General features: G+C 34.4%; 2 protein-coding genes across 3 annotated transcripts; one reads left to right on the top strand and one right to left on the bottom strand.

The window, feature by feature from the left end:
• Positions 1-402: 402 nt before the first annotated feature.
• On the top strand, positions 403-2928 carry LOC110824251 (uncharacterized). Of its 2 annotated transcripts, none has more exons than XM_022054828.2 (2): positions 403-1475; positions 2318-2928. In XM_022054828.2, exons 1-2 carry the CDS (start codon positions 509-511, stop codon positions 2455-2457), a joined length of 1107 nt encoding a protein of 368 aa, XP_021910520.1. In that variant the 5' UTR covers positions 403-508; the 3' UTR covers positions 2458-2928. The 2 variants fall into 2 exon arrangements, with proteins under 2 accessions (XP_021910520.1, XP_021910521.1); XM_022054829.2 differs by having other exon boundaries at positions 2095-2460.
• A 310-nt stretch (positions 2929-3238) lies between these two features.
• Positions 3239-11655, bottom strand: LOC110824001 (DHHC-type zinc finger family protein). The gene is made up of 9 exons (XM_022054508.2): positions 11040-11655; positions 10816-10929; positions 9174-9578; positions 8702-8770; positions 8539-8610; positions 7746-7874; positions 5229-5309; positions 4765-4953; positions 3239-4497 (listed from the first exon to the last, which is right to left on the bottom strand). Exons 1-9 carry the CDS (start codon positions 11079-11081, stop codon positions 3709-3711), a joined length of 1890 nt encoding a protein of 629 aa, XP_021910200.1. The 5' UTR covers positions 11082-11655; the 3' UTR covers positions 3239-3708.
• Positions 11656-18058: the final 6403 nt, after the last annotated feature.

Genomic DNA, 18058 nt, shown 5'->3' with positions numbered 1-18058 from the left:
TTTTGTGTTTATTCAAAAGAGGTAGCAAAATTTATGTGGTAAAAAAATTCCTAAAAAAAATATATTAAAATAATCTTATGATTAAAAATATTAATTTATAATTTAAAAGAATTTAGAATGAAATTGCACTATAATCAACAATTTTTTACTTTAAATAAGTTTAAAATATATTTGAAAATTATAAATTACTAAATTTAAACTTTATTAATATTTTAATATTTAAAAATAAATAATTTACTTTGATAAAAAAAAAAATCATATGACTTAATTGTACATTTTATTCACATTGGTCGTATACGTCGCCGTTTCTGCTTCTTATTTGAGTTTCCGCGGATACGCACAGCATCGATATTCAATTTAAAAAGTAATATATACATATATCGAAGTCTTGGGTAAAAAGTTCCGGCATTATTAAAAAATATATAAAAATTATTATCATCTTTATCTTTCATCTCTGCTTCCTTCTTCCTCTTCGCATCCAAATTCGTTCCTTCCTTTCTCGCTCACCATGGCAACAACACCCATCCACTTCTGCTCGGTCCTCTCTGAATCAAAGCGTATTATCAATGCACACTCTCGTCACTTCCTGGCCCTCTCCGTCCTCTTCCTCCTTCCTCTTTCCTTTTCTCTCACCGTCTACCCCGCCCTTCACCGCCTATTCGACCAATCAACCATGAACAACACGCTTGCACTACTCGTTTACGTTCCTCCTCATCCTCTTCGAGACCCACCCGCGATATCCACAGAGACGATTGTCTTTCCGCTCCTTTACATTCTCTCTGTCCTTTTCTTCTGTTTATGGGCTGTTGGCTCCATCACTTACAGCGTTTTCCAGGGATTTTATGGTAGACCCGTCAAGCTTGTATCCGCAATCAAATCGGGATTCGCTTCTTTTCTACCTCTCTGGATCACTACGATCGTTTCTGGGGTTATTGTATCTGGGATCTTTCTTATTTTTGGGCTCTTCCTTTTTCTGGTGAATAAAGGGGCTGAACTTGTGGGGTTTCAAATTATTTACTCTTCTCCTTACTTCATTGGGTTTTCTATGGTCCTATTATGTGCTTTGGTGCTAGTTTTAGTGTGTTTGCAACTGAATTGGTGTCTGGTCTCTGTGGTTACTGTGGTGGAATCTACCTGGGGTTTTCAGCCATTAAAGAGGAGTACGAGTTTGATCAAGGGAATGAGAAAGGTAGCCTTGTCTTTGTTTTTATTTTTCGGGTTCGCTTCTGGGCTTCTGTTGTGGAGCAGCTCTGTTTCTGCTGTAAACTTGGGCGTTGCTGATGATCGCTGGTGGACAAGCTGGGCATTTGTTGTGCATATTGTGGTTACTTCAGCTTTTCTCATGTTGCTCATGCTTTACAACATCGCTGCAAATACTGTATTGTATATGCATTGCAAAGCTATTCACGGGGAGCTAGCTGGGGAAATTGCAGAGGAATTTGCTAGGGAGTATGTCCACTTGCCCTTTGAGGATGGTAAAGTCCCTTATGTTGTTTCTGTTGCTTATACTGCTTAAGTTGCTGACAGTGCTTAAGCATAGTCACCTTCTTGAAATCTTGTTGTGTCTGTTTCCTTGTTGGTAATTAGTTAAGACCCTTTTTCTTTTTTGTATATAAAAGAAATTTACTGAATATCAAATAAAATATAACCTCTGTGCATACTAAATAATGTTATTTATGTTTGAGCTTGCTGATGCTTCGGAAGACACTGGGTGTGTCTTAATATCATATTTATTGGATATAATGGTGTACATGAGATTCTTCCTATCAAAAAAAGAATTGTGTACTTGAGTTACCATGGATAATTTGAGTTGCCATGGATACTATGATATTTGTTGGATATAATGTTTTACTGCCTATTGTGCTTGTTTGGAACCAGTGTCTCATAGATAGTTATAAGATATTTTAATTGTTAAGTTTAAATGGACGTTTAATTTTATATTAACCTTACTCTAATACACCGAGACATGCATGTTTTAGCGTAGGAAGGCCATGAGTTTTCTCTTGTTTATCAAGTGTTCCCCAATATTTACATGTAAAGAAATAGACTGAAAATCCATTTCAACAGACAAGTTTAAGTTTTTAATTTTGTCAGATTGCTTAAGGATTTTACACAAATATCAGTTACAGAAAGTTCAGTCAATTTTCACTTGAAGCTTGTTGAAATGAAAACTGGAATAAATCAGATGGTGTTGGTTCATTTCTGGACTTCTTGGCATTTTATTTTCCATAGATATTTCTTGGTGTGCGTATATATGTATGCACAAGTGCAGAAGTTGGTCTCCAAATTGAAGCTAATCCAATATGGTATGTACCAGTACAAAAATTGCCTCTCAATGAGCAAGGAGAGCAAGGTCATACAATAGTTCATATATCTGAGGACTCAGTTCACACAGGACCAGTGCATAAACAGCTTGTTTGTTCACTAGAGTCCACCTGCTGTTATTTCTTTTCATAAACGAATTTAACAATGGATCTTCTAGAGGTCTTTGTAGATAAATGGGAAATCAGTTGTTATGCGGAAGAGAGGTTTTATGGGTGATCATAGATGTCCAATATGCACATGGAAGTCGTTGTCTATATGGCTTTGCTCTTACAGGAACAGGAAATATTCATTCATGTAAAGTCTTGTAAATCTGATTTCCTTCTATTAGTGATCTTGACTTAATCGGCTACAATTTGAACATTTTACTTAATTGCTTAAGCAAGTTGATTGAAGCCTTGGGTTGTGGCAAAATTTGGAATTCAAACACTTGTGTTTGGTGTAACTTCAGTCTTCAACTGACGCAGGGTTGTGTTATGAGGCACATGAGTTCAAACTTGTATTATATAAACTATAACTTAGTCAAGACATGGCTTTATCTGGATATATGATCCCATTTCAACTGCGAAGTTCAAAGCTTAATAAGAATACAGCATTGGTTTTTAACCCCCTCCAGGCGGATCCGAATGGGAAATTCAATTTAAGGTTGCATTTATCTTTCAAATTCTAATCAACCATATACTACTAGTAATTCCTTATTTGAGAATAATTGTATTTTAAAATTATGTCAAATTATAAATTTAACAAAAGAAGTATGATCCAGACTTTTCAATTGAATGTAACCCAGAATAACCTCTGTTTTCTCATGATAATCTCTGTTTTAAGTACAAAGTGAAGAGAGACAAATCCTAGTTTTTTGTCTCCGTGAAGGAAAGGAAATGATTGATTTACGGAAGTTTAGTGTTGATAGTTGAGATCCAAGAACAGGACTGGACAAATGATATTGAAACAAAAATCTGAAAGGTACACATTTCTTAGGAAACAAAGATTCAGTGACTTTTTGAAGTGTAAATTTCACCAAAGCAAGAGTTGCCGAAATGTCAACAAGAAGCCATACAAGAGTAAAAAATCCATTTTAACAAAAATCCACCATGGGGAGTACAATTCGAGTATATTACAAACAATACACCGGCAAGCTAGTCTTCTTGTCAGTAGCGTAGGGTGAGGGCCAATGATCACAGGGGCTGCAGTCACAATAACGCTTAGCTCGACCAAAACACCTTTCATCCCACAAAGCGCTGATTCAGGAATCTCAAACCATATACAAATTCAATTTGGCACACCTGAGCATTCCCAGTTTGATCCTTGAAATACTTCCAAGTGCATGAGTGAAAGAATGTTGAAACTTTCCCTTCAATCAAATCAAAGTGAACCAAACTTCAGTGGTCAAAGTATTCTGTTGTTAGCTTGGTTGGATGATGAAGGCACTTTTAGTTTAACAACCCTCTCGACATGATCAGTGCTAAATAGAATATTACTCCAGTTTGTTGATCTATGCACAAACCTGGTAGGAACCTGGTCACTATCTTCTCCACCAGATGCCTCGTAGCCGTCACTGGTAGACCTTGATAATGGAGGAATACCCTTATGAGCTATGCCACCAGATGAAGCTAAACCTGTTAACTGTCTTGCCTCTTCAGCTCCAGATGAGGATACGCGGAATGGGTGAATGTCTGGTGAATCCAAGCTGCTTTCAGGAGAAGAAGCAACAATTCCAGCTGAGCTAGACATTGCTCGGCTTGTTTGAAAAGCACTTCGTGCTTCGAGTTGAAGAGGCGCCAAACTACTTGATGTTTCAGCAAAACCTTTTTCAGCAGCTTTAGCTGAAATATTCATCAGTGGATCCAGTGGTAGGTTTGCTGGGAGGCGCGCCCGTTTATTAGAAGCTCGCCTTTTACTATTGTCAAACCTTGGGAACATCCTTCGACCATTGCTACCATAGCTGCTTTCCCTGTCTAATCCAAAATGGGCTTCCTGTCTAACCACAGGCTGCAGGATTCTTGATTTTTTTCTTGCCTCTGCTGCTGCTTTTGAAACATCTTCTGCATTAAGTCGTGCCAACGTCCAGGGACTAATCTTCACTGCTCCCGGATTCTTCTTCTTAGTTGCTTCTTCCCTCACCATCTTTTTTCCATACGAACTAACAGATCCGGTCTCTGGGGGCACTACATCAAACTGTGAGGAAAACAGAAATTGTACAGTATGAGCAAAAGATAACAGGGTTTTCATGTAGGCTGATTGTTAATTAGGTAATTACATAGAAATTAACAGGTTTAAAAACTAAATCACAAACAATAAACGAATGCAAAGGAACCAAGGTAAAAAATACCATCAATTGGGGTATGTGGTAAGTTTCAGTCAGTAGACAACATAATCATGGCAGAATAACTAGCTTGATACAGTACTAATTTGCTGTAGGAAAGAGTGGATTAGTTAAATTACCTGGTCTTCAAGAAACAACCTAGGGGGTGTACACCATGCACCACGGTGGAAAGTAGAAAAGGAGCTCGCACTGCTTAATCCAGTAAGTGAGCTGGCAGGAGACATCTGGGCAGATTGCTGACATTCGGCTTCTTGCAGTTCTTGCTCCTGTTCCCTTAAAGCAATTATGTAATCATATGTGCTTATTCCCTGCATAAAACAGATGATTCTCCAATAAGAACCATAGCCTTCATGAAGAAAATACATCTCAAATATAACAGAAACAAGTTCACGAAACCTTGTCCACAATGGAAACAACGTTTCAACTTAAGGGGAAGCTTTCTACTCAATTCACTTAATTGAGCCCAAAAATCAACATTAGGGAGCAAACAAAGGTATGTAATTGCTAAGTTGCCAAAAAGTGAAAGAAATGCCGAGAAAATATAACCAAAAGCAAAATTCACATAATTGGAGTAGTAAACTACCTTTTTTATGAGAAGAATGTGAAAGAAGAAAAGCTGAGCAAGTGGTAAAGTCGCTATCAAGGCCAAAATAGTGCACGCTGCCTGTAATCATGTAAAACTGCATTCATCAATTTGACATTGAAATATGGAGCTCATAGCAACTGATGAATCTAAATATAGATTACTAAGAAGCTCATGGATTTACACAACATAAGAAAACTAGTGGTTCAATCAACTCATTTTTCCTTTAAAAGAAAAAAAGAAGTGGAAAACAGATCCCCTTACCGAACAGATATGATTTGATATTCAGAGGTGATTTTATTCATCATATGTACATACTACTTATAATGATACAGGAGCTAAGGATGTAGAGTTCTAATCTAATATATTATGGAATCCTAGTAACACCAAAAACATAATATGAAAAATTCATGATACAATCTAAAAATAAGATACACATAAAAACTGACAAAAATATCATAGTTCTGAGATTTTCTTTGCATGGGGACTACTCATATGAAGCGAGAATATTCATTCAGGAATAAAACATAATAACGACAACCAGAAAATGGAAGGGTAGGAGAGGTCCAAACATCTGAATGTATTATGGAAAATAACTCAGTAACATGGACAAAAGACTCAGGAAAGGACAGTAATGCTTTTGCCTTTCAAATAATACTCAAACTTAAAAGAATTAACTTTAGAAACTAATGAAGGATTTACGAGGTCATTTTTTAAGTCTAAATAAGACAGGAGAATTGCAATGTCCTAAAAGATAATCCCAAAGCTCAAAACTTGACAAAGCAGCAATATAGGATGGATAAATGGAAGAGGACAAAACCAAAGTTGATGATGGGAAGAAATATAAATCACCGGGGCAATTGCACTAGAGAATAGGTGTCTGAATCTTGAGGTCCTTAACACAAAAACCAAAGGGATCAAATTCTATTGAAGAAGAATTATCTTTAATGAAACTTTTAGCTGAGATGAGATCAGCAATAAGAGAGGGCATAACCAAAACATTGTTCAGGTGAACTCTTTACCAGAACAATTTAAAACAGAAGAACCAATATGAGACATATTATGAATGGACTCATCTCCAAACATAACTTTTGAGGCATTTGTGGGAGAGGAAAAGTTGAGAATATCTGGTGTGGCTGTCACATGAGAGGCCGTCACATGAGAGGCTGTCCCAATATCAGGCAACCAGGAAGTTCATGTGGCTCCTTGAGTTGAAGAGCCGCAATTATTTTGGATCAAGTGCTGCATGGATACTTGCCTCATCAACAAAGGAAATTCTCAGGCAGCATGATTACATCCCAAACAAAATTGACACTTAAGTCCTGTAGAGGAGTGATTGGGATGTTGTGTTTCAGGAGTTGGACAAGAATTCCAAGTGAAAAGTGTCGATAAGAACTAGCATACTGGTGGATAGGTGGATTATCATCTCTACCACGTCCCTGTAATTAGAAGCTATCTATGGCCAATTTGAGAAAAACGATTCATGGAAAACATGATTGCTGATAAGTGTTTGTGGCAACAAAGGCAGAGGAATTGATTGCCAAAGAAGGTCCTTTCTGATGTTGTGAAATCATAACATTGTAACCCTGAAAAACTGGAATGAAAAGAGATTTCCAAACTAGATAATTAGTGAATCATGATGTTCGCTAACACAATTATTGATATTGGAAACTCCAAAAGAAGGATGAGAAGTTCGAAGAAAGTTGAGACAAAGAGGAAGAAGAATCAGCCATAGTCGAGGAAGAAGAATGACTCATGTTTGCAGGAGTATGAGATGAGCTCGGTTAGTCTAAAAAATGGTAGATGAAGAGAGCAGATGTGAAAGAAGGAGAGAACTAATAATAGAGGCAGCAGAGAGATCCAACGTAGCAGGAAATAGAGGCACCAGTCCAAGAGAACAGAGGCAGCAACAGAGAAACAATAGCTGCAGAGGCAGAAAGTAAAGATCTTACTGTGAGTGATGGGACCGTGAAACACAGCTGTTGCGATAAGAGATCTGAAGATAAAAAGTGTGGCAAAGAAACAGGAGCACTGATGAACAGATCAAAATAATGCTGGTGCAGAAGATAAAAACTGATCTTGCTATGAGGGGAGAAAGAAAGTAACGGGACTGTGAAACGAGCCTGGTGCATTGATCAGATTTGCATAGCAGTAAACCGACGATGAATACTGCAGCAGAGAATAAAGGCGCTGATGACGGAGATCTATGATTTTTTTTATGTTTTATCGTGAAACTGAAAATCAGAAGCTAGAATGTTTTTTTTTTGGGTGCTCTGCTCTGATACCATGACAGATATGATTTGATATTGAAAGGTGATTTTATTCATCATATATACATGCTATTTATAATGTTAAAAGAGAAGGATTTAGAGTTCTAATCTAATATGTTTTGGAATACCTTTTTTTTTTAAATAAGATATTTTTGGAATACTTATAACACCAAAAATATAATGTTAGAGATATACACAAATTGTAATACAATTTATATAAAAGATAAATACTTTCAACTCTACTTACCACCACAATAACAAATGGAACCAAAGAGAAACTGCTTCCTAGCTTAGAGGAGATATCCACAGAGAATCTTTTCCGTTCAAGAAAACAGCAGATAAGCACCAGTATTCCAGTTGACCATTGTACAACAAGCTGCAATTCCAAGCCCAAGGGGGACAAACCATGTATATACCTGTCAATAACCAATTAAAATAAATTGAAAATAAAGGGCTTACTCTGAGTTTTCTTCCCTTCCGGCTTGTTGCTTGTGGAGTAACGAAGACAAAATTAGCATAAAGATTATTTCACAGAGGAAAGATTTCAAAATTTTGATTATTTGTATAGGAAATGAGTGTTAATCATTATGGAACCAACGATCAAGCCAAAAGTAGATAAAGTTAAGCATAAGCAATGATGTAAAAATTGCAATATATCAAGTGTTTCCAGATAATAGCTGAGAGTGCTACAGACCAACTCTAGCAAATTGGTTGATACCTTCTCAACTCACTTAGAGGTCAGGCATACAAGTGCTACAATAGAAGGCTTTTCATGTAGAGAAATTAAAAAATAAAAATAATAACTAAGGATGCTGGTCGCAAATTAGATATCTCCTATTTGAACAATGGAATCTGTAGATACCCTAATGAGTCCTGGAAGAATTAAGGTAGACAGGTGACTGAAAAACATTTACTGGTCATGGTATGTTGGTAATTGCAGTCTGACTCTTGAAGATTCTAATATTGGTCAAGATGCATAGATAATTATGGCCTGATTAGTAAAGATTTTCATTAATGCAAAAGATGGAGTCCATGCTTACCAAGAGAAGGGCAGAAACCATGAGGGTGAAAAATTGTCGATAGTTCCTTTTGCCTATACAGTTGTTGAGCCACTACACACCCCAATGAAGGAAGAAAAAGAAAACATTAGAGGAATCATCGAGGAAGATTTAATTTTTTTCAAACAAATAAGATCCTGCTTACCCTGCAGTGATGATCAAAGCGATCAACACATTTATCACAAACTCGGCAGTGCTTGCTGTACTTGAAAACCTGCCAAAAATTATAATGTTTTTTTTAAAATAAAATATGAATTATATTCAAGATCATCAAGGGGATGCAGCCCGTATAGAGAATATTTACAGACCTATCAAAATATCAAGACCCCTGCTTTATTCTAGCCAAAAAGTATAATCTTAACATCATGATTATAAAATCATTAAAGGAAAGTAGAATAATAACTTCAAAAAACCAATTATCAGATGGCTGCAAGCCAGTAACTTTGCACGAACAGCACAGCTTCAAAATCATGAAAACTAAGAAAATTCTCAACATGTAACCAAATAGGGCATATTAATCCAATCATTTGAGCTTCCATAATGGTAGTGATTAACTACTACAAGAACATATCCCGATTAACTTAGAACTAATTCTGATCTTAAGTTGATTTTATTACCTCAACTTCACACAAACTGCAATAGAACATGCCATCTTCACTCATCTGAAGCTCAGAAGATTCCTCCCTTGCACTAGAACAATTACAAATAAAAGCACATGGGGAGAAAAGCAACGACACACAAGATGAATGCTCTGGCGAGGAATGTTTCTTCTCTATTTCACGAGTTAGATCCTTCAAAGTTGCATCTGTACCTAACACATCCTTCTCCACAGATTTCTCACCAATCGTAACTACACTACCATCATGCAATGATGGAGTTGATCCCCCACCTTGTTTTGAATCCTTTGGCCGGGCATGTTTTCCATTTTCAGGAATTTTGAGATACTTTTTAGACCTGAAAACTCCAATATCTGCAGGATCGGCTGCAGCACACCATATATATAGGCCAAAGACACATGTAATCTGGAAAGAACATGTAACGATATTTTAGCGGGGTGAAAGCAATTAATTACAGAATAAAAGGATCGAATAACTGATGAGAACTTGGGGAGTTTGAAAACTATATAATATTAACTTACTAATTGGCTAAACTACTATTTCATTTATTTCTGAAAAGAGCCCAAACCACTTAATATTGCTCCATAACTGCCATGCACACAACTCATAACTTGCATTCAAGGCTAGCTTAACTTTGACAAGAAAGTTTCTTTCATTAATCAGCAGGCAACATACAGTTTCTTGAAAATCCAATTGCAAAGTATGTAGAATGGAATATCAATCAAGTGATCCAGCCTGATGTAATATCCACTGGCTGGATAACCAGAGGGTTAAGTTATTCAGTTTGCAAGAACCTGCTAAAGAGAGCATATTCAGGGACAAGCAAACCAAATGAAGTCACCTTCAGAAGGCAGAATTACACAAATAGGAGGGCATTGGTACTCAAAATTTGAATTCCACTTTATAAGTAATGAGTAATAATGCCATAAATCAAAGGACATAAGATTCAAATTCTAATGAGAGAAAGACAGCCTGCATTGCTCCCCTCTGATCCCAATTGAAAGATTAAACCATGAAAGCACATTGAAACTTAAATACTGCACCACCAAAACCCAGAAATTCTCTCAAGGGAACGCCTCTTAAGACTAAGTTCACAAACACGTAGCAGAGGAAGAAATTCAGCAATAAGGTGGGCTGCATTGATATCTTCAAAGGGCAAGATCACAGTTCTCGCAGCAGATTAAGCAACCTGATGAAATCTACTTCACCTAACATTTTAATGTACGACATCAAGAAGGACCTAGGGAAAAACCAGCCAATGAGCTTGCTCCGAACAAGTGAAAATCTCTCCTCTTTTTGTGGCTCAAAATTCAAGTTCAAGTAGCATACGCCACAGATTCAAAATCCAAAGTTACTAAAAGACAGGCAAAGATTTACCTCCTACGAGCAAAATCAAATATGAAGGATACTGATATACATTAAATCATCGGTGGATAATGTTACCAAAAGATAGAAATGAACCAGAAAGGAAAAGGACATCAAGTTGCAGCCAAATACCTTGTTGCGTGGTGGGGGTAAAAATGGGAAATGCGTGAAAATGGAAATCAAACAAACGGAGAAGAACAGATCTCAGTTCCTCAGCCCACTAAAATTACTAAAAGAACACAAGGGAAAGTAATGAGAGAGTGTTAAAATAACTTACAAGTGGAGTATAGATACCCATCACAATGTACTGAAATATCTTCTTCCCGACAAAAGGAGCAAAGAATACATAGAAAGCAAACCCCAATGCCAAAAACACCGCAACAGCCACCACCTTCATAACACCAAAAACAGCAGCCAAAGTTTGAACTCGAAACGATAAAAGTATTTAGTATCTAAAATTTACAAAGGAAAAGTAGGAAAAAAATCGCAAAGAAAAAATACCTGGAGTGGGTGGTAAGGAAGCTGCCATCCATGTTTTCTCATAGGAAACTAAAATACTGCAATCCACAAAGAAAATGAAAAAATAGGAAAGGAAAATAAAAGAGAAGAGACAAGAAAAATGTATTGGAGAAGAAAAAGAATGAGTTTGTTCTCTCTCTTCTTCTCTGCTTCACTTATTCTTCCTCACTTTCCCTCATTTTCCGGGAAGAAAGAAAGATAATTTGTTCCACTACCCTACCAACTATTATAAATTGCAAGACCATTGTTTTTAATCACGGGTCCAAATGGAAGAGAGAAAAAGAGATTTGTTTTCTAACATGTTGAAGGGAGAAAAAGAAAAACAAAAGGAAATCAACAACGAATGGTGAAGAAGAGATAGGAGAGGTCTGGAGAGGAAATGGACAATAAGGAGAAAGCTTTGTCTGGTTCACCCAAATCCAAGCCCCTGCTGGAGGAAAGGCAGAAGAAAGAAAAGGAAAAGCCAGTCTGGGTCTGGGTTTTCCTTTGTTTCTATCCCAAGCTTTTTACTTGAGATGTTGGACAAAGATCTTTCATCATCTATCACTGAGAGAGAGAGAGAGAGAGAGAGAGAGAGAGATTTTTTTTCTTCGTTTCTTTTCAAGCTTATAATTACCTTGCAACTACACATTTACTTTTTTTCTTTTCTTGTTTCTAGCGTTACCCTTTTTCCCTGGCTAAATCATGTGTCACAGACCAGTGCCAACAGACAGTTGTTTGGTTGAACTTTTTGTAATTGCAATCACCAACTCCTTCCAATCTTTAAAGCTTAAACCTTTGTTTATTTTTCACTCCCAAAATTATTTTATTTAAACTGTTATTCATATTTTGCACTCCAGAAGAAAGAGACCCCACATGAATTTGGATTATGCTCTGTAATTAAACAGAGTGTCCTGTACAGAGGAAAAGAATATGAATCCCACCATATTTTTTATAATGGGAATTTTTCTTTTGAAGCTCCTGTTTCAATCTATCATTACCTGCCGGGCATGCTTTTTAAGCTGAACAAAACATGTACATGTTTGTGTACTAGCATTTAGACAAATACCCACTACTCTTAAAATGCTTTCAACTTTCCATCTCTTTTTGTTTTTAGCTAATTGGAAGAGTAGTTGATTCACATACCCAGAAGAAGATTAGACATTGGTCAGCAAAGCCAATCCAATCTTACTTCTTACACTCACTACATCTTTGCAACATTCTCCCTTTCAACTTCTTTCTTCATCCTCTCCTAGTTTAGGGTACAAATGGGGTAAAATTTTTCAAACCTCAATTGAATAGAAATCATATATTTCAAGAATTAGGTTATATTTTTAGACTGCAATACTAAAAAAGACCAATTTTTGTAATAATTTTTTTGGGGGAAGGGGGAAATAATTGTAGTAACTGTAATTAAAAAATTGAATTGACTGACCCTAAATTTAGATTGGATTATAAGACGCATTAGTGGAAGTCTATATCACAACCTAACACAATGCTACTACTCATCGGAAAGTTTTTAAGAAAAATTAACATGTTTTTAAAAGTTTTTAATAATCCAGTATATATTTTTTCAGGGACAAGTAATAATGTTTTCCATACAATAATGCAGTGAAAGGAGAAGTCAAGTTTCTTTCTTTATATGCGTATCTTTTTTAAAGTTTGATTTATAATTATAAATAATTGAAAATAGAATATTTGATATTATTATTATTATATTCAATAATTTTAGATTGTAATGTAAATAAAATTTTACTGTATTGGTAGTGTGGGGCAGTTGACAAAGGGGAGAGAGAGTGACGCTGAGATAGGATGATAATTAAGGCCCTGTTTGGGTTGTTTTCTAAACAGCATTTTTATTTTGGCATTTTCTTGTCTGTTTTAAATCAATTTTTTTAAATATATTTAGTCAGTAGCCACCCTAGATTCCATCTTCTTTCTTTGCTTCTCTCAATGAATTTTTACACGGGAGAATGTTATCATTTTCCTTTTTTCAAAAAAAAAAAAACTATTATTATTATTTTATTTTATTCACCACAATTATAAAGTTCATAACAAGCAAAATAAACATGTTTAAATTAATTTATAAACTAAATTTTGTAAATTAATTTGAAGAAATTAACATAAAATTTACCAACTTATTATAATCTCTTTCAACCCTTATTATATAAAACTTTTTACCCATTATTTTTTACCAGAAAAAACCAATATTGGATTGCCAATTTTAAAATTAAACACCGAATTCTTTAACTGAAATTTTTAGTACCCAAATAGCTTGAAATTAAAAGTATGAATATTCAAATGGTTATTTTTGTTTCTTTTTATTATGTAAAATTTTTTTATCCATTATTTTTTACTAGAAAAATATAATTAACCAAAATAGGATACGAGGAGGACGAGCTCCGCAATTGCGTGGAATCCTACCCAACTCACATCACAGTAAATTGTGCTTTTTTTTCCCTAAAATAATAATAATGATGATTAAAAAAGAAAACGGCGTTAGGTGAAATAATGATGATGACAATTTAAAAAAAAAAAAAAAGAAAAAAAAAAAAACGGCGTTAACGGGGACCGTGTACAATCTGACAAGTCTGTGCAGCTGAATTCGCATTAATTTCTATGGATCTCTCTCAGTCACGCTTCTCCAAAAACCCTCCATCTCTTCCATATTTACATTTTACTCCCCAAAATCAAAATACCATTCAATCTAATACCCCAACAAAAGACAAAGGGTAAAAGAAAAAGTGTCGGGAAAACTGCATCGTATGATCAAATGATCGGACGGTTCAAATTAACCGCAGTGAGCATTTGAAAAAGGTCATCTGGATCTGGCGTACGGCGTTGACTGTTGGACATTGAGACAAATAAAATCCAGTCAATTCTGATTTTTTTAAAAAAAATAATAAATTTTATTTATTAACCAATCATAAAACACTTAATTTATTTAAAATTATCTAATTGTAAAATTACACGTAAATGATTTTATATTAATATTAATTAATCAACTATAGTAATTAATTCAATATTGAGCCCTTGAAGGTTGAAATTTCTTTTTTATGAAAGAGGGAGTCATGGGTTGATTAAAACGTGTATCACTCATTCAATGCTTTATCTCATACTTAAAACGTTTTTTTTTTTTTTGTACAATACATTTTAGTTTAGTTTTTTTTAATACAATATAATAAAGTCAAAAATTAATATATAACTCAAAAATCAAATATAATCCATACTCTAATTAATATGATCAGATTTTGACGCCATTTTAATTAGATAATTGAAAAAAAAAATTACCTGTATTAAATAATATGTTAACTTGAATAAATTAATAATTATATTATGATATCATAAAATTATTCTAATATCAACAAATAAATATAATAATCAACTATCAAAATATAAATGATATAGCGCATAAATGAGAGTTTGTAAGTTTATATTGAGATACTTCAATACGTTTTTATCAAAGTAGATGAGTAATTATCATCACTCAATTAACCCGTGCATATTTTATTTTTCATTTGAGGTTATGTCTGCTTCATATTTTCAACTTATTAAGAATTTTATCAATATAATATTTTACTATTATGCTATTTCCAATCATTAGTGAAATTAATATTTTTTTAATGTAAAAATATTATCTCTTATCATCTTACTAATGAACTTTTCTTACGAACTATGTTTATATCTTTAATGTAAAGTCGGCTCCTCCTTCATGAATAGGATTTTTTTGTATACTCGTAATACTTTGAAATTTTATTGTATTATCATCATAATTTTTAGGTTTAGACGTTGAAATTACTATTAAAATTGCTTTTACTGAGCATCTCTACGTGACATTTAAATAAATATTTATAACGTTATTTATTTATTTATTTTTAATCAAATATAAAAAAATCATATATGTTTCTTAAAAAATATAAATAACTATCTAAAAATGTGATAGCTCTAAATTTAATATAGATGAACCTGTCAATTTTATAATATTTGAAATTTTTCTTAAGACCCTACACACATTTATTACATAATTTCTTACTATAAGTTTTTTTGTCTCTACCACTATGAAAAGCCCTTACTTGTCCAATATTAATACGTTTTTGCACACTATATTATACTCGATCCCAAAATTTAGTTCGGGATTAATTTTAGTATTTTAAAAATAAATAAATAATAATTATTATAAATTAATTTTATTAAATTATTTTAAAAAAATAGGTAGGGATGTAATTGAAAGCAATTTTGAGGAAAAATTAGTGAAATTTTGAATTCGGATGTATTTTTGAAAGAAAAATTAGAAACAGAAAGCTAAAGTGCAAATATAAAAAGTTCTGACATGTAGGACTGCCCAGTCACTAGTCCCCACGAACCAAAGCACATCGCGTGACAAGGCATGCTGACATCGGTGCCATACAGGAGGCCACGCAGGCGATCCGCATGCCTCGTGATTGGACGAGCCAGGACCAATCATACGCGCCTGGACGACCCAGATTCATTTCTCTATTAGGCGTGATCAGACGAGCGAGATTAATCACAATGGACGATTAAGATTCGTTTTCTCATTAGGCACGATCGGACGGACGAGATTAATCGCGATAGACGGTCCAAATTAACGCGGGATATGTATAAATATTTCGTGTCGCATGGGAACCCAAACCCTATCCACTAGGCCCCGCCGGAGAAGAAGAACCAAACAATTGAGAAGGAAGCCAACCGCCTATCGCTGCCGCACTAGAGCCACTATCGGCCGTCAAAAAGGTAAAAATTTCTCATACCCGTTAGGAATTCGATTTCTAGCATCTATGTGGCCAAATCGGAGCAAAAGAGTCTTTGAGTGAGTCGAAAACTATAGGTAAAACCCGGCAAAGCCATTACGATCAAAATCGTAAAATCCCTCTCATGAGCTCCTTTCCGATTCTCATTTCACGCAGTTTTTTGATCATCGTGTTCACCGTCCTTTTCTATGCAGATTAGCTGAAAAAGGAACCCCAGCCGTGAAGAATGACCGGCAAAGCCGCCGTATCTGGTGACCCCCCGGCCGGTAGATTTAGTGTTTTTAGTGATTTTTCAGCTAACTGAGGCTCCCTAACATGTTTGTCCATAGGGATACGTGTAAAACCAGTTAAAATCAGCCAAAATCGATCAAAACCAGCCTGGCTGAGGCAGACCGTCGCCGTGGGCGGCAGAGCTGACGCGGGCACTAGAGCATGGTACCGCCGTTGTGCCGGAACTCAAATTTGGCCGAAAAGAGTTTTAGACACTAATTTTAGATTTTTAGGGTATTTTCAGATACGTGACGAGTGTTTTGAATTTTACAGAAAAAATTCAGGAAACCCGGTACCTGTTAGGAGGTGTGGTAGACAGCGCGATATCTCGAAACACCAATCCGAGTAAAGATCTCTTACTTTATTTTCTGTTATAGTAAATTGGGGTTTAACGATGTATAATTTTGTATTTTTTATGAAAATTTAGAATATTCTAAAAATAATTACAGATTATTAGTGGAGCTTGAGCTGGTTAGTTCACAATTATCTTGATTTCTTGTTTATTTTTCTGTACTGTCCTACTTACTTGATTTTCGTATAGTACATATTCTTAATTTATAATTCAATGGTCTGATTAATTTATCTAATTATTTTGATTATGCATTATTAGCATCAATATAGTTTAATTGACATGTGAATGTAATATGAGATATTAGTATGCGTTTATTGGTTGTGTGTTGATGAAAATATGTATGTGACAAACTTGCTAGTTACCCAAAGAAAGAGTGGACGAGTCCGGTACATAATGAACCCTACCGTGAACTTTACCTCAGTCGGACAGGACTGGTAAGTCCCTTACTAGAAAGGTTTATGTGATATAATTCACTTTTATATCAGACGGAATATCGAGACGATAGTATATTTGGCGCTCATTACGGAAGAGAGTATGGGGACGGTCGGTCAATTGTAAAATTGGATATTTGGTTTATGAGTAGGGGAGACATCCCTATGGACCTCCAAGAGTACCAGTAAGCAGGTAAGAAATGAAATTTATTCTCTTATTTTCTTATGCGTTAAAGTAAAAAGTGGTATGGATTAGGTTTTCATATATTTTTTTTGGAAAATTCGTCACGGTAAGTATCAAACAAACGTCTTCAAGTTTAAAGGTATTTAAATAAAACAATGACTCAATTAATTATTTTTATGATTTTTACCAATTTTCAGTTTTCTATATCTGTTATTAGTGTGATATTCTTACTGGATTAGTATAGCTAACTCTTTCATTAACTATTTCAGATCAAGAGTATCAGAATCTAGATCCCGATCAGTAAGAGAATTGTGAGTAGTTTATCACCAGGACTCTCTTTAAGTGTTAGTGAATGTTGTTCTAGGGTATTTTTACATTTGTTAGTTTTTTCATTTCTTTAATTACCATTTTTATTTTAGAATATATATTTTCGTAATCCTATTAGGTATTCTGAATTATTGTGTAAGAAATATAAACTTTAACTCTATTAATTGCTTCTCTATTTAATTTTATGAATTTATCTACATTTAAGTTGTGGGCTTCTACACATTAACTAAGAGCTCAATAACGTTCATAAGAGACTAGAGGATAAAAAAAAATTATAATTTATTACTTGTATTAATCATAATGACTATTTTTTTCATTCAATTTATCAATGACTGATAGTTTTTTTTATATCGTATTAATATATTTCATAAAACTTTTTATTTTTTTTTTAGTAAATGTTAAATAGACTAATACAATATCCTATTATTAATGGAATGTGTTAGAAATTAGCTTTCTCTTTGCTTAAAATTGTGCCAAATCCTAGGCTTGAGGGTTATAATGATCAATATTTTTAGGTGAGTAATAATTTTATATATTTTATTATCGTTATCATTCGTCAAAATTCCATAGTATTCTAGTTGCAATTTTAATAATTGACGTAATTCTCCATCAAATCAATAATTATTCAATTATTATTTGGTACATGGTAGGTAGGTGTTTAATTTCTTCTCAAAATAAATAGTTCACTA

The sequence above is a fragment of the Carica papaya genome, chromosome 2, assembly GCF_054855325.1.
Source record: "Carica papaya isolate Zhongbai chromosome 2, ASM5485532v1, whole genome shotgun sequence".
NCBI lineage: Eukaryota > Viridiplantae > Streptophyta > Magnoliopsida > Brassicales > Caricaceae > Carica > Carica papaya.
Note: the sequence above shows the minus strand (reverse complement) of the source record. Positions and strands in the feature narration are given on the sequence as shown.

Coding starts and splice junctions, on each gene's coding strand:
- LOC110824251 (XM_022054828.2), top strand. CDS start 509: ATGGCAACAACACCCATCCACTTCTGCTCGGTCCTCTCTGAATCAAAG. Junction 1,476..2,317: donor CCACTTGCCCTTTGAGGATG/GTAAAGTCCCTT, acceptor GGTATGTACCAG/TACAAAAATTGCCTCTCAAT.
- LOC110824001 (XM_022054508.2), bottom strand. CDS start 11,081: ATGAGAAAACATGGATGGCAGCTTCCTTACCACCCACTCCAG. Junction 9,579..10,815: donor TGGGTATCTATACTCCACTT/GTAAGTTATTTT, acceptor TGTTCTTTCCAG/ATTACATGTGTCTTTGGCCT. Junction 4,498..4,764: donor GGTTGTTTCTTGAAGACCAG/GTAATTTAACTA, acceptor TTTTCCTCACAG/TTTGATGTAGTGCCCCCAGA.